Genomic DNA, 16,934 nt, shown 5'->3' on the forward strand with positions numbered 1-16,934 from the left:
TTACCACTTTACTCTAAGACTAGAGCTGGCTTCGCCTCTGCAGTTCTGCAGGGCCTTCTAGCCTCCTCTAACCCTCTATAACTCCTCCACCCATCCTTAGCTTTGGGATTCTACCCAATTGTGATTACTGCAGCAGGGTAACACGATGAACATAGTACAGTTTTGTACCTACCATAAATGTAGATGTTCGAGTGTACACCCTGCTGCAGTCCAGGTTACCCTCCCTCCATCCCCTCTGATCTAACTGGCTAAATCTCTACAATACCTTCCTGATGTATTTGCTTATAGGTGGAGGGATTTTGTGTTTGTGCAAAAATTACTTAATTTGGTACTAATTACTGACCACCTTTTTGGGGGCACCTGACATGTGGGGCAAGAAAAACTGAAGAAAATGGCGTTGGATGCATTATATATACCCCTGGCGCACTGACGTCAGGGAAGAAGCGACAGCAACCGACGCCGGACCAAGACTTTGGAATTCCGGTCGACTGCGGGACCGCCTGACGACAGGATAACCCAAGTGTGATGACTGCAGCAGGGTGTACACTCAAACATCTACATTTATGGTAGGTACAAAACTGTACTTTCCACCGAGCCCAGGGTCTCAGGGCAGTCAGACAGCCTTTGGTTTATTGGAGGTTGGCCAAGCCACAGAGTACAACCTTTGCTGGAGGACTGAAAATGAAAAGGAGGTAAATATTAGGTCTGAAGTTTTAAATCACTCTGATTACCAAGTAACAAAGATGGAGGAGCAGCATACCTTGTCATAACTCATTTTAAGAGCTGCCTTGATATACACGTTAATAATTAATTCAGATGATATTAATGAGATTTTATAAATATTCCTTATTTGTTAGACTAAACCACATTTCCTACCGAAATGGTAAGGCTCGGCTCCTAATGACCACCTGCAACCTCTGCCTTCACCCCCAGCATCCAGCCACACTGTTTTGGGGGACATAGGATTCCTTCTGCCCCTTGGGGGAAAAATCCTTTTTGGTGGGTAGCTTGCTGCACACCAAGTAAGGCACGGGGCGGGACTCCTTCGGGGTAGGCCTTTTGTCCAGTGCCCAACTGGCCCCTATCAGGATCCTCCCCAAAAAAAAAAAAAAAAAAAAAAAAAAAAAAAAAAAAAGAAAAAAAAAAGAAAAAAAAAAAAAAAAAAAAAAAAAAAAAAAAAAAAAAAAAAAAAAAAATATAAAAAAAGAAAAAAAAAAAAAAAGGGGGGGGGGGGGGGGGGGGGGGGGGGTGGGTGGGGGGAGGGGGGGGGGGGGGGGGGGGGGGGGGGGGGGGGGGGGGGAGGGGGGGGGAGGGGGGGGGGGGGGGGGGGGGGGGGGGTGGGGGGGGGGGGGGGGGGGGGGGGGGGGGGGGGGGGGGTCCATGCCTGGATGCTGCTATGCAATTTGGCGGACCCTTCAAGACGCCTTTCACGAACTCCCCGCTTGATGGATCATCCTCTTTGGGCCTCAAGTGAAAGAAACCTTGACTAGGTGCGAGACTGATGGCAAGACCCTTTCTGCCGCCGGAGTCCGTTTTTCTACTCCTTCCAGGCCTTACCCCAAAGGCCAGAAAGGTGGAAAGATGTGGTTCCGTAAACAATCTCAAGGGACTTCGCCTGACGACAGAGTCGCTTCCGCCAGAGGCAGAGGCGGAATAACAATGGTAGACGCCGCCCTAAGGGCAGGTCCGAGAACCAGGGCAATCGGGCAAGTCTTTCCTGACAAGCCCTTTCAGCATCCCTGAGGTGTTGCCCGACTGCCCATCTTCGAGGCAGTCGGGAAGATTGTCACTGTACCCAGAAGCCTGGCTATCCCTGACTCAAGACAAATGGGTACAGTCCATCATTTCCAGGCTATTCTATCCCCTTTCGCTTTTCCAAATCAGTCAAAAAATCCCTTCCAGATGTTCCACCGCTCAAAGGGATCTAGCAGTTTTGGAAATTTCAAAACTGCTTGCAAAAGAGCAATTCAGCCAGTTCCAGCAGACCAGCAAGGATCCAGAATCTACTCAAGGTTCTTTTAGTTCCAAAGAAAACAGGGACTGGAGACCAATTTTGGATCTCAGTGTCTTGAACAAATCAGTCAAGAAAACAAGATTTCGATGGTCACGCTTGCAATCCATCCTTCCCTTTGGGCAAAGGAAACTGATGTGCTCTATAGACCTTCGGGATGCATATCATCACATAAAGATGAACAGACGCTCCAGAAGATTCCTCCGCTTCAGGCTGGGAACCAGTCATTTTCAGTTCAGGGCCCTGCCCTTTGGTCTCACCCACTGCCCCGGTGTTTACCAAATGCATGGCAGTGGTAGCTTCTCACCTGAGATGACAAGGATTCCAGGTGTTTCCATATTTGGATGACTGGCTCCTCACAGCTCCCACCAAGCATCTCCTTCTGATGGCCAGAGATTACACTTTTCGCTTGTCAAAAGCTGGGTATTTCAATAAACTGCTAAAAGTCTGTTTTGTCGCCTTGTCGCACTATTACCTACATAGGCAAATCTAGATACAATAAACATGTCTGCAAGACTAACACATCAGAGAATAACAGACATTCACAAATTGGTATCACTCCTTTTCAACAACAACAGAATCAAAGCCAGGTTAGTTCTAAAGGTGTTGGGAATTATGGCAGCGCCATACCTCTGCTTCCATTAGCCAGATACCACATGCGGATCCTTCAATGGATGCTCTTTACTCAATGGTCATACCAGGAACTTCCAATGTCTCACACCATTTTGATCACGCAAGCGCAAAAGCATCTCATGTGGTGGATGTCTTCCCTCAGCTCTTGTCGGAAGACCCTTTGTTCCACCTCCTCCGTTGCTACTCTGACAACGGATGCCTCCCTGATCGGTGGGGGGCATTATCAGGGCAGGACGGTCCAGGGCACATGGCAACCAAACGAATGCCACTTGCACATAAATGTTCTGGAGATGAGAGCAGTGCTTTTAGCGTTGCAAGCCCTTCAAGACTCTCTTCCCTTGGGAACGACAGCAATCCAGACAGACAATATGTCTGTAGTGTGGTACATCAACAAACAAGGCGGAACCAGATCATACCCCTGTGTCGAAGCACTCAGACTGTGGCAATGGCGATTTCTTCTCAGCGGTTTCTGATAGCAACGCACATCCCGGAAGTCCAATCAAATTATGGACAAGTTGAGCAGAGCTATACTCATGCCTCACGAGTGGTCTCTGAAAGACTCTGTAGTCAGAGAAATTTTTCTCAAGTGGGGTCAGCCTTGCTGCGATCTTTTGCTACTCCCCAAAACAGCAAGTGCAGAGAATATTTCACTCTATTCCCTTTACCAGGCCAACCCAGCAGAGACGCCTAGTCCAAGTTTGGCCCGGGACTTCTGTATGCATTTCCTCCTTTCCCACTGATCTCTCAAGTAATACAGAGCTATCGCCAGAAGGCCTCATTGATCCTCATTGCTCCTTACTGGCCTCACAAGTGTGGTTCCTCTTTCTACATCGTTTTCTCTTGAGCGACTGTGGAATCTGGACCTAGTTCCAGATCTTTGATCCATCAGTCGGGTCAGTTTCATCGCTCCCTCCCTCTCTGAACCTCACTGCTTGGTTCCTCCAGTTCCAACCTTAGCCAGGCTTCCTCAATTATCTCACTCTGTTAGAGATATTTTGATAGCTTCCCGTAAATCTTCCACCGAAGATTTATTTGAGTAAGTGGAAACGCTTCACATATTGGGCTCAAGGAAAGGACATAGATCCTTTCACTGCTTCCATCCAACTAGTCCTCGATTTTCTAGCTGAACTCTTCCATGCAGGTTCATCTCCCTCTACACTTAAAGTTCAATTGGCAGCTATTTCTAACTTTCATGTGGGTATTTCTGAATCTGCCCTAATGTCCCACAAGCTCTGCAAAGCTTTTTTGAAAGGAGTTTTTCTTCTCAGACCTCCTATAAGAAATCCTCCTTCTCCTTGGGACCTAAATTTAGTTCTTGCTTCTTCCCCCTTTCGAACCTGCAGTCTCCTGTTCTTTAAAATTATTATCATGGAAAACTCTTTTTCTGGTAGCTATTACATCAGCTAGAAGAGTTTCAGAGCTTCAAGCACTCAGCTGTCGTCCTCCTTATCTTTTGTTTCATAAGGACAGAGTATCCTTACGAACTAACCCGTCCTTTTTGCCTAAAGTGGTCTTGACGTCAAATCTGAATCAAAGCATTGATCTACCGGTCTTTTTTCCAGAATATTCCAATAGGTCTGAACAAAAATTACACTGCCTGGATGTTCACCGTCAATTGAGGTACTACTTGGATAGAACTAAACAGTTCAGAAAATCTGATCAGCTGTTTGTCTCCTATGCGGAGAGCAGAAAGGGACTTTCAGTTTCAAAAGTATCATTATCCAGATAGCTAACATCTTTGATTTCCCTTGTATATGAAATTAGACATCAAAAGCTGCCTGATAAACCTAAGGCTCATTCCACCAGAGCTTTGGCTACTTCTTTAGCCTTCCAAGACAGACTGCCTATCGACACCATTTGTGCAGCGGCTACTTGGGCTACTCCTCACACTTTCATTTCTCATTATAAGTTGGATTTAGCTTCTAGGCATAGAGCTAACTTTGGTTCCACTGTTCTCAGGAGTCTGTTCCGTTAGGCCACCCGGGACAAGGTGCTAGGGACGCGGTCCCATCCAGCAAGAATGAAGGCGAGATAGACAACTTAACATATAGAAGTTATGTTCTTACCACAACGTTCCATGTTAGTTGTCTTCTTCTCGCTTCTTCTTAAGGCCCCACCCTCCTTCCCCCTGGCCTGGACAGACCTAGAGGAGTTCTGATTGTGACCTCTCTTTCTACCACCTCTTTTCTTAGACATATGCTATTATGCATATTTCCTGGTTCAGGATATAGGTCACCCTTCTTTCTTCCTGTTGTTAGAGGTGGATTCTGTTTTACAGTTATTCTGTTACTATTATAAGCTGGGGTTAGCTTACAAATGAGATCTGAGGTAACTCTCGCCTAGCATTGTGGGATATAAGGGGAGCCTCGAGTCGGGTGGAACCAACTCTCGAGCTTTTTAGAGTGGATGTGAGCCGAGGTCGGCTCCGAACCCATCCAGCAAGAAGAAGGCGAGAAGAAGACAACTAACATGGAACGTTATGGTAAGAACATAACTTCTATTTTCAGAAAATCTGACCAGCTCTTTGTATCCTATGCTACAGCTTCACAAGGGAAGGCTATATCAAAGCAAACCATTTCCAAATGGATAGGACATTGCATTCGTTTTTGCTATACCCATCATGGAAAACCAGTTCCTGCTACCATTAGGCCCCACTCTACCAGGGCAACAGCTACATCTACAGCCTTCCTCAGGGGGGTTCCAACCAAGGAGATTTTGGAAGCTGCAACTTGGAGTTCAGTACACACCTTTACCAAACACTACCACTTACCACTTTACTCTAAGACTAGAGCTGGCTTCGCCACTGCAGTTCTGCAGGGCCTTCTAGCCTCCTCTAACCCTCTATAACTCCTCCACCCATCCTTAGCTTTGGGATTCTACCCAAGTGTGATTACTGCAGCAGGGTAACACGATGAACATAGTACAGTTTTGTACCTACCATAAATGTAGATGTTCGAGTGTACAGCCTGCTGCATTCCAGGTTACCCTCCTCCATCCCTCTGATCTAACTGGCTAAATCTCTACAATACCTTCCTGATGTATTTGCTTATAGGTGGAGGGATTTTGTGTTTGTGCAAAAATTACTTAATTTGGTACTAATTACTGACCACCTTTTTGGGGGCACCTGACATGTGGGGCAAGAAAACTGAAGAAAATGGCGTGGATGCATTATATATACCCTGGCGCACTGACGTCAGGAAGAACAGCAACCGACGCGGACCAAGACTTTGGAATTCCGGTCGACTGCGGGACCGCCTGACGACAGGATAACCCAAGTGTGATGACTGCAGCAGGGTGTACACTCAAACATCTACATTTATGGTAGGTACAAAACTGTACTTTCCACCGAGCCCAGGGTCTCAGGGCAGTCAGACAGCCTTTGGTTTATTGGAGGTTGGCCAAGCCACAGAGTACAACCTTTGCTGGAGGACTGAAAATGAAAAGGAGGTAAATATTAGGTCTGAAGTTTTAAATCACTCTGATTACCAAGTAACAAAGATGGAGGAGCAAAACTGGCAACAAAGCCCAAATGTAGAAATGGCACAAACGAGGCAAATGCAGTCTTAGCGCTTTCTTCCACTTTAATCAAATGTGAACTTCTTCAGAAACATGTGCCCTCCCCCAACACATGTCTTTTAAATCCCACAAACAGGATATGATGTCAACATATAGTTCGCAATAATAAAATGTCTAGTACACTTAAATAAAACTATGATTGTATACATTTATATAAAAACTATGTTAATTCAAAGAAATGTCTTCTATAAAAAATCTACTATCAAACTAACATTAAATAATCAGTGTTAAAACAAAGTACTAGAATGGTACAATAAATTTGAATTTGTTGATAATGGTCATTCCTAATGATATGAACTCAATAATGTTGGAATGGTCTTATAAATACTGTATGATACCAAACAATGTTATTTGTACAACAAAAAACATTTAATATTAATGACTTCATTGAGCCCTGGATGTTGATCCGCCCCTAACATTAATTGCCAGATACTCTCTTTTTGCTCTAATTTGTTATTGCTGTCCCCCATGAATGTCACTTTATCTATGTGATCCAAGACATGAAACTCGAACTTTTTGAAATCTCTACAAACTAAAGAATGCCTTGCCAGTGCATTGTTTTTGTCCCTATTTTTGATCGCTAAGTTATGTTCAGAATCCTTCTCTTTAAAACTCTGACAGTTTTACCCACATAATAACATGCACATGATGCACAGCAAGCCAAATATACCACAAATTCACTGTTACAGTTGAAGTATTTCCTTGCCCAGAAAGTTTTTCTAGAGTGTTTCAAAGTAACAGAAGAACTATTACTCAAGAATCTACATTGTCTACAATTGGTGCATGCAAATGTACCCTTTTTAATAAGATCTCTAGACTTCACTACAAAACTGTTGTTAGTATGTTCTAACATTTTCTTAATGTTAGTAACTGTTTTGTATGTGAACAATGGTTTCATCCCTACACTTTTGACTAGTTCTTGATTGCCTAAGATTATTCTCCAATTCGTTTCTATAGTTTTCCTAATTTCTTCAACTTCATTAGTTATAGGAAGTGGAAATGCAGTATGGAACTCACAATTCTCATTTTTATTGGCATTCTCATGCCTTTGATGTAATACTCTTGGTGCTTCCACAGAAATATCTGTAGCTAATAATATAGGTTTTGCTACACCTTGTCTGAGTGATTTTACTTCCTTTTCCAATTTTTTTATCCAATTGTGATTATATCCTCTTGTTACAAACATATCTCTCAATTTTATAAGTTCTTGCAAGAATACTAGGTCATTTGTAGTCAACCTACTGAGTCTGATCATTTGTCCCTTCACTACACTTTTTTTCATATGTTGTGGATGTAAACTTGTCTTATGGAGATATTGGTTGGTAAAGTAAGATTTCCTGTAAACTTTACTTGTAATGGTACCAGTGTTATCATTAATACCCAGATCTAAATCCAAAAAATGTATATTTCTGCCAAATTCTCCGAGTTTGAAAACTAAAAAACTAGTAGTGGTATTAATGTCTGTTAACATGTTCTCAAATTCACTTAAACCACCTTTCCACACAAAAAACAAATCATCTATGTACCTATAGTACATCAAAGCTTTCTCAAAACTTTCATGGACTTTCAAAACTGCTGTTCCCATCTGGACATTACTAAATTAGCAAAGGCTGGGGCTACCCTGGCCCCATTGCCACTCCTGATGTTTGTTTGTAGAGTACATTGTTGAACTTAAAAAAATTATTTTCAAGCACTATCTCCATGAGGGTGCATAATGTATTCACCCTATCACCACTCAAACTAGTGTGATTAGTGAGATGTTCTCTCATATATTCTATTCCTTCGATTTGATCGATGGAAGTGTAGAGGCTTTTCACATCTAATGTGGCAAAATTTACATCTTTGTCTAAAGTTCCTATCTTCCCTAATATTTCCAAAAGCTGCCAGGAATCTCTTAGATAGTATTCGGCTTTTTGTGCTACTGGGTTAAGTAAACTGTCTAGCCAGATGGAAATATTTTCTGTTTTCGAGTTTTTTGCTGATACAATCGGTCTAAAAGATACTTCATCAAGGCCATATTGTATTTTCGGTATACCAAAAAACTTTGCCATGGTTGGATGTTCCACTAATAGGAAATCATAATCCACCTTATCAATTTCATTCTGACAGAACATATCAAATAGAATGACATCTATTCTTCTGAAGCTAGTTTTGACAAACTCTATTGTAACCCTAGAATAATTTGTGTTATCCTTTAACATGTTTGATATCGTTTGGTTGTAATCTGCTGTATCCATAATGATGGTTTTGCCCCCCTTGTCAGCTTTCATAATTCTTATCTCAGAATTTGATGATAACTCCTGTAACGCTTTAACTTCATTATTAGTTAAATTGTACAAGTCATTACCTGCATTCATATTTCTGAATTCTTTCTCACATGAATTCATGAATACTTGTAATGTGTTCACCAAGGGAGGATTGTATGTACTAGGATTTTTTGGTAATCTATTCATATTTGCATTACCATCCGTAATATCCTTAAAAATATATTTCAAATTTAACTTCCGTAGATACAATCTGAAATCTACCAACAACCTACTAATGTCCACTCTGTTACTAGGAATGAAAGTAAAGCCTTTGTCAAGTACATTGTAAGCGTCTACATTTAACAACATACAACTTAAATTAATAACATTCAGAGCATATTCAGTCTTGTTTGTAAAAGATGTTACCATCTTTTCTTGTTTTTGCCCTTCAATTTCCCTTTCTGCTGGGTGGTATTGTACCACCTGGTAGTCCTCTTTCCCTGTGCCCTTTGTTGTTGAAAAGGGGCTTTTGAAGGACCAGGTTGCTGGCTTGCAACCTCCGCATAACTAGTGGTAGCGTTCTCCAGGCTGATGTCATTGGCAGTCTCTTTAGATGTAATGACAGGCCGTGATGTACCTTTGACTGGACTTTCAGTCAATATATTACAGACATTCTCATTACACACTACTTCCACTTCTTTAGCTGTTCCCTGCGGCAAAATATTAGACTTTTGTCCAAAGGTAGAGACATCCTTTTGTAAATTAGAGCTCATATTAGATGCTTCCAATACTGACAGATAGGCCTCATTTGACCTATATGTCTTAATGTCTCTCAACAGTTTGTGTTGTTTCCTTTGCACAATAGTTGCCCTATGTTTGTTAGCCTTAAACTCAATATTACTATATAAAGTAGACAGTTCATGAAAACAAACATTACTTTTGATATAATCATCCAACTCTTTAATTTCCGCTTTAACTTTGGTGATGTCTGAATCATAGTGTTTGACCAAAATGTCCATCATGGCCAAACCTGCGTCATTATACACTTTAATAATCTTTTTTGACAAAGTGTCCCCAGGTTCCACACAATTTGGAAACTGGAAACAGTCCTCAGAACTCCCTTTACAATGCTTCTTTGGATACATTCTGTCAAATATTGTATCTCTAGTTCTAATGTGATATATCTAAAAACTAACTTTTCCAAGTCAAAAATTAGCTTTTTACAAGTTCTTAAATCGGTTGTGTTATCATTGTACTCACTAGCAGTCCGGTTCGTTGAATCTCCTGATGTTCTTGAAAGGATTCTGCAGTTCCTTACACACAAACCCCAAATGTTGCTGTTTGATGAAACGCTGTTATTTCCATCACGCTCAGTTGGACTGATGTGCCTAACTCTTGGAAAGTAGCTGCCTTATGACACAAATCGTTCACGTTTGGATTAGTGATGTTAACCCCTTCATTAACATTCCGCTTTTTACTGTTTTGCAAACAGTCAAACACTATCTTTGTGATAGTTGCTATTAGCGTGGTATCCACATCACAGGAGTCACGTCGCTCTTCAGCTCTACCCGCTCCCGGTGTAGAATGCGTTGTTAGGTCCAACAAGTTGTCCGAGGAGGACGCCTCTGTAGCCATACCTCACTAGGCTCTGTGTTTGTGGGATTTAAAAGACATGTGTTGGGGGAGGGCACATGTTTCTGAAGAAGTTCACATTTGATTAAAGTGGAAGAAAGCGCTAAGACTGCATTTGCCTCGTTTGTGCCATTTCTACATTTGGGCTTTGTTGCCAGTTTTGTTCATTGGTTGCGGCTAGTCCGTCTTTTTTTGTCATAAAGATGGAGGAGCAGCATACCTTGTCATAACTCATTTTAAGAGCTGCCTTGATATACACGTTAATAATTAATTCAGATGATATTAATGAGATTTTATAAATATTCCTTATTTGTTAGACTAAACCACATTTCCTACCGAAATGGTACCACCATTGACCTCAGATCTGGCCACTCATTTCCCTGTTTTGTTTTCAGGGACAGAAACTAGAGGAGCAGGAGACCTTTACAGTGTGTATGTACACCTCCAGCTCAGGTTGTCTCTGAAGAGAATGCATGAATGCTAAAGAACCAAGTATCTATTCATCTCCTGTGCTACAGGGAGGACACAGGGTAAAGTGGCAGAGTAGACCCATTTAAAAGGATTGTTTACTACATTGGTTTTTCTATTGGGTGTGTTTTCACTCACTGAAAAATGCTTCTGAGAGTGGCTGGCCTACTAGAAGTGTGCCTATTTCCACTGTTTGTCTCAGGAATATCTCTTTTTGTGGCCATCAGTGCCACAGCCACGCGATCATCAGTTTGCACATTCATCAAGTATCGTTACCTGGATCTTGATTTCTGGAGTCTGGTCTCCATAGGCTCCTCGAATTTAACAGGATTTGTCTTGTGAGTTTTTGCTTTTTGGCCATTTTCCAGTTTTACCCACCCAGGATGTTTAACGTTTGTTGCTTAGGATGCATTCTAGGAGTTTATCCCTTCAGAAGGGCGACAGTCATATATATGTACTCACTCTGTCAGTTGATCTTTGAGAAAATCTTTTGTGTTTGGTGCTTATTAACCCCCCCCCCCCCCCACTTATCTGGACAGCTACCCCATCCAGCTGCCTTGAATAGAATTTTCTGCAAATCAGTCAAATATGTATTTATATATTCTTGCATGTTGTATTTCTGTTTTCTGCTCACAAAATGGTTAGGGTTGTGCTCAGTTGAACTGGCCAGGGCCTAATTATTTAGTCCAGTGTGTGATGCCATGGTATGTGCCAGTGAGAGACATGTATTACAGGTGAGGGACAGTGAAAATATTGCCAAGCTGGAGGCAGCAGAAGAGGAAATGCCAGCATTTACCCACCATAAAAGGCCCCCACTTAGATAAAGTAATAGGGTGAGTACACATACTATTTACACATAACATATATTGTATACTTGGTTAGACCTTTTCTTTTTGTATCTCCATTGACAAGGAATTTTGCTTAGTTGGACTTCCTTAGTTAACAAAATACAGTATGTAAATGAAAATCTTAATAGCTTGACGCAGGATCATCAGTGTACAACAGCTAGTGAAGTGGTTCTGATTTACATGGCCTCAACTGCATCAACACATTAGTGTCATTGTAGTTCTTTTATTATTGTAAAATAGATTTGTGAACATTGTAGCATAAACTTAGTTTTTGTTTGTCCATATCTTACTCAGGTCATTGCAGAAATTAGGCCTTCTCTCCCTTACCAAAAGGTTTTCATTCATTCATTCATTTTCAGAAGACACCATTTGTCTTTGATACTTGGGTAGAATAATGTATGTTGAAGCTTTAAATGTGTATTTGTATCATAAGAGCAAGTGTCACTTTGTTTTTGTGTATTTTCTCTCAGTACAGTTTGGTCTGTCATTAAAACCATCTTTCGGACAGAAGGACCTTTAGGGTTTTTCCAAGGCCTGACGAGTACATGGCTTCGGGAGATGCCAGGCTATTTCTTTTTCTTTGGAGGTTATGAAACAAGTCGGAGCATTTTAGCATCTGGCAGATCTAAAGATGAACTGGGTATGCAAGCTTTGAATAAATAGTGTAATTTTAATTATGAAATACTGTTTTAAGGATGGCATTTTTCAATTTACAGTTCTGTACAAACTTTCAGACTTTGTATTTTGCTGCAGTTCTGAGTATAATGTTGGTTGTTTCCTCTAGGTGAGATTTGACCCATGATGACAGTGCATTGCTGTCTAGAAATTTGAGGTCTTTTTGTGAATTCAGATTCCTGATCAAGGAAAATGGTTTGGAGGACTTACTGCAAAACGTTATGCATATGAATTGTAATTTCACTATTTTACTGCCATAGTTTGAAACCTTAGCAGCTAAATCACACTGAGGTATTTATTAGTAAAAATACACACATTGTTATAGTCTGCATAAGTCTAATTGTTGAAATAATCAAACAGCTGTAAACCATTGCACTTAAAATAACTAATTAATGCCTAGTAGTAGTTTTAAGGTTCTTGTATAACATAGAAGTTAATGGGTGGGTCTCTGATCTTAACCAGCTTATTGTGTGTTTAAGATATGGGTGCTGGGAAGTTCATTTTGAGAGTGAGGAGTGTATTTACTGCATTATGAATGAGAGAAATTGCTCCTGTTTTATAGAAAATTTCACAACATATGGATAGATGGTACCACATCAGCCATTGCTGTTATCCAGTGGGGGAGTATATGTAGTTCGATGTGGAAGAATTCTAAAAGCACTGGACTTTGCTTGAGAACAAAGTAGTAGGCTGTTACACATCAGTCATTGCTGTTGCACTGGGGGGGGGGGGTATTTCTTTTTGTGTGAAAGAAAAGGGGCTCTTTGTAGGATTCATAGGAATTTCATGTCATCTGATTCTCAGCTGTATCCCCTTTTTCTAGAAAGGCAAGTTAGTCAGGCCTGAGATGAATTTGTGGGTGCACATCCAGTCATCTAGCTCCTACTTGTAGGAGTAGATTGTGTACCAAATGTGACAGTATTGATTTTTGCTTCATCTTAATTTGTAGCCATTTTCAGTACACCAATTATTTGCATGTGCAGTTTCTTGCTGAAGGGTTAAGGTATTAGAAGGGGACTGACAGTAACTCCCAGTTTGCAGTTGCCTGCAAACAGTTAGCCAGCAGTCTTGGTTTCTAGTCTGGAGATCAGCAAAGTACATGTTGAAAAGGAAGGGTCCCAGCACTGAACTCTGGCAGACACCGCTGGTTACTTTTTATACTTCATCATGAGAGCTTGCCACTCACACTGTATTTTGTTTTTTTTTTTTTCAGTTTGATATCCATCTTACCAGATAGTTTTAGGGTATTAAGCTTGCTTACAGTGGCAGCATGTTGTCAAATACAGTAACTTGACCTGGTCAGTATGTGTACAACATGACCACTGTTGACAGCTTGTGTAAAAGTTAACCAAAGTAATTAGGTGTGATCCTCCTTAGGAAAAGCCAAACTGCTGTGAGTGAAGTCTAATGAGGTCTTTGATACAGTAGTGTGTAAGGTAATTTATAATATGTTCCATAGCTGTGCAAATGAGACTCAACAGGTGGATGGGTCTGTAATCCCTGTGGTCATTGGGTGGGGCAAAACCTGTAGCTAAATTTAGGTTAAACACTTTGAGGAAGGAATGGGTTTGCAAGGACGTAACCACACTGTTTAAACAACTGGGTATATTGTCAGGCCCCTTGGAAGAAGTATTTTGGTCTTAGAAAGCATTTTCAGTGCATGTTTCTTTGTGATAACAGGGGTTTAAGGGATGTAGGGATATGTGGGATTTGAGAATAAGTCTTCGGGATAAAATAAGCACCGAGTCTGTTTGCTAGTTTATTGACAATGTCTTTTGGGTTTAAGTAGGTGGTACCATTTCTGAACAAGTTCAGAATTATTCTGTTTTGATTGTGGTAGTAGTGTGTGCTGCTCATAGTGTTTTTGTGAGAGGTAAGCCTCCAGATTAATTAAATATTTGCTCTCAAGGACAGAATTATTTGCTGAGTGAGAGTTTTCTGTGAGCATAGTATGGTTATTACACAACTGAGGGGAAACAAGTGGGCTGACCTTCCACTTTTTTCCAGTGATTTGGAGAATTTAGTTAAGAAGTATTTAGAATAAATTGTAGTTCTCTATATGCTGTAGATGTAATTAAGTGGGTTATCTTATGGAGGAATACACTGACTGAATAACTGTGTAGTTAAGTGATATGATTTAAAGAGGAAATCACACTGTAAGCTGTTAAAAAAAAGCAAAAATTAAAGATTAGATTTACGGAGGATCTTTTTTTATGCTTCTCTGTACAAAGAGTGCTTGTTTTTATTATTCACTTATTTGTTTACCGGGGGATGCACTGATTAGTACCACCCATTTTCAGTCACAGCCTAGGTGAGTACATCACAGCCTATACATGACCGATATAAAAAGCATGTCATTATTCTCTCTTGTTAAGTTAGAGACAGTAGGATTAACATTTAATATGTCGTTATCATGAAGCAGTATTTATGGTAGTCCAGACTGCATGCCATAATTATGTGCTTGTGTAGAATGTATGTAGTTGTAATTGTTTTAAGTAAATTACGTCCAGTAGTTATAATTGTAATTCATAGGTATGAAAAAATGAAGACTACGAAGAAAGAGTTGAGAGAGAAGATGTAGGAAAGTCCAAAGAGGGAACAAGAAATCCTATCAGAATTGTTTTAAGAATATGGTGATACATTGTAATGCAATGAGATTCTGTTATATAAAGGAGTCATGCATGTAGTTCTTTGAAATTGGAAAAAGGGGTTGCTTTGAGTAGAGGAAACAGATTTATGGTAGTGGTGGGTAGTGTCTGAAAACATAGTGACATACTGTAACATATCAGATTTTGCTATTACCAGGTAAGAAATACACAGTGCAGAACACACAAAATGATCAGTCATAGAAATGTCAAACTTCCCTGATGTGTACCATGCTAACACAAAAACTGCCAACTCAGAAGTTATTCCACCTTCTGACATTACTGCATGCATCCCTGTAGCAAGGTCAATGGGATCAGCTCAGGTTAGCAGAGCACACCTACAATGCTCTAGTTGCTTCTGCAGGTAAAGGCCAGGTAGGACATATAAGTCACTCCATGCTGCAGAGCACAAGATGGAGGCAGTAGTTACTGCAGCTGTTCAGACTGTGGAAGACACAGGTGTAGAAGGAGATGAGATTTCAAAATGGTGACTGACCAGCAACATTATCAGTGTCCTCCTATAGGGATATTACATTACGTGTAGCGCTGTCAGGGTTCTCCTTTAGAGATATCACATTAAGAGCAGTGCTTTGTGTCCTCCTGTAGTGATGTCACATTTCTCTACAAACTGTCTAAAATTTCTCACAATATTTAAAAATTCGCATATACCTTGTATCGATTTTTAACCAATGTTCTTATATTATGTCTGATTTGTTGTAGTTATTTAAACTGCAGATGTTTTTGTTTTATTTTTGAAGATTGTAAAATTATTATTGTTAAAATGTTTTGTGATAATTTGGAACTTTTCTCCCCGGGCCTCCACTGAAAATGGTCTTCTACCCATTCAGACTTTCCTGGTAATCGAATGTCAATAAATAAACAAATAAGAGCAGGTCTATCAATGTCCTCCCATATGGATGTCACAGTAAGTGTCACCAGGGTTCTCCCGTAGGAATATCACATTAAGATAAGCGCTTTCAGTGCCCTCTTGTAGGGGTATCACATTAAGTGCAGAACTGTTAGCATCCTCCTGTAGGGATATCACAGTACGAGCAATGCTGTCAGTGTCCTCCTGTAGGGATGTCACATTACGAGCAATGCTGTCAGTGTCCTCCTGTAAGTATATCAACAGTACAAGCAATGCTGTCAGTGTCCTCCTGTAGGGATGTCACAGTACGAACAATGCTGTCAGTGTCCTCCTGTAGGGATATCACAGTACGAGCAATGCTGTCAGTGTCCTTCTGTAGGGATGTCACATTAAAAGCAGCTCTTTCAGTGCCATCCTGTGGGGGATGTCACTGTAAGTGCAGCGCTGTCAAGGTCAGCTCTACTGTCACTGGTCAGCTCCTGTTTGGTGCACAGTATTTGAAATCTGTATTCCCTGTAATGGTATAATCCTTGTCTGTTTTCCCTGTAGTGAGGTTTTGAATGTTAGCATTCTTGTTGTCTGGTTTGGCAACATCAGTGTTTTCATTGTAGGCACATGGAGTCCCTCCGTAATCTTTCCTGGCATTTATGGTTACTGAGCCAGTTTTCCCATCATGTTAAGCTTCTCCAGCACCTGGCCTTGCTTCAGTTATCAGGTCTGTACAGCCAGTCCCACTTAATGGGTGCTCCAAAAACATTAAGGAGTGATGTATGACAGGTTTCAGAACTTTGTCTTTCCTTCACTGCCTCTTGGCGAGTTCATCAGGCTACAGCTCCTTTGCTACCTTCTCCCTCTTCTGCATTAGGTCTTCTGTTGTCATCAAGTCCCTAAAGTGACTTTGGACTCCTCAGAATTTAAGCCTGTAATTGAGGCCAAAAAAGAATATGACCAAACATTTATAAACCCAGTTTGGATCCCCCCCCCCCCCACAATGAGGACCTGGGTAATGAGGAGAAGTATGATTCGCCCCTTTCCTCTTCAACACTCCTGGGTCTGGGAGAAAGGGTATCTGAGTCCATGTCCTTCCTGCAGTATAGGCTACAGAAGGCCGATATTTAACTTTGCAGTCCTTCTTGGTGGTTTCTTCCTCAGTAGACATCCTCCAGGATGCCACCAAGGTTGCTTGGGAAACTCCTGACACACAGTCCTTCTTTCTTAAGAAAGTATGCCATATATATTATGTCCTCCGAGGAAATGTGCAGTTTGAGCAGAGTCTTTAAAACCAGATGTTACCATGTGTGCAGTTGCTCTCCATTGGGCTACATCCATCTA

General features: G+C 41.1%; 1 protein-coding gene across 2 annotated transcripts in view; it reads left to right on the forward strand.

The window, feature by feature from the left end:
- SLC25A15 (solute carrier family 25 member 15) overlaps window positions 1-16,934 on the forward strand; it is a 423,035-nt gene that overhangs the window by 281,490 nt on the left and 124,611 nt on the right. For both annotated transcript variants that reach the window (XM_044071660.1, XM_044071659.1), the window contains exon 5: window positions 11,885-12,054. In XM_044071660.1, the coding sequence (XP_043927595.1) occupies window positions 11,885-12,054 (170 nt within the window). The remainder of the gene's footprint in view (window positions 1-11,884; window positions 12,055-16,934) is intronic.

Source organism: Protopterus annectens, chromosome 5.part0, assembly GCF_019279795.1.
Source record: "Protopterus annectens isolate FY-2018-M chromosome 5.part0, PAN1.0, whole genome shotgun sequence".
Classification (NCBI taxonomy): Eukaryota; Metazoa; Chordata; order Ceratodontiformes; family Protopteridae; genus Protopterus; species Protopterus annectens.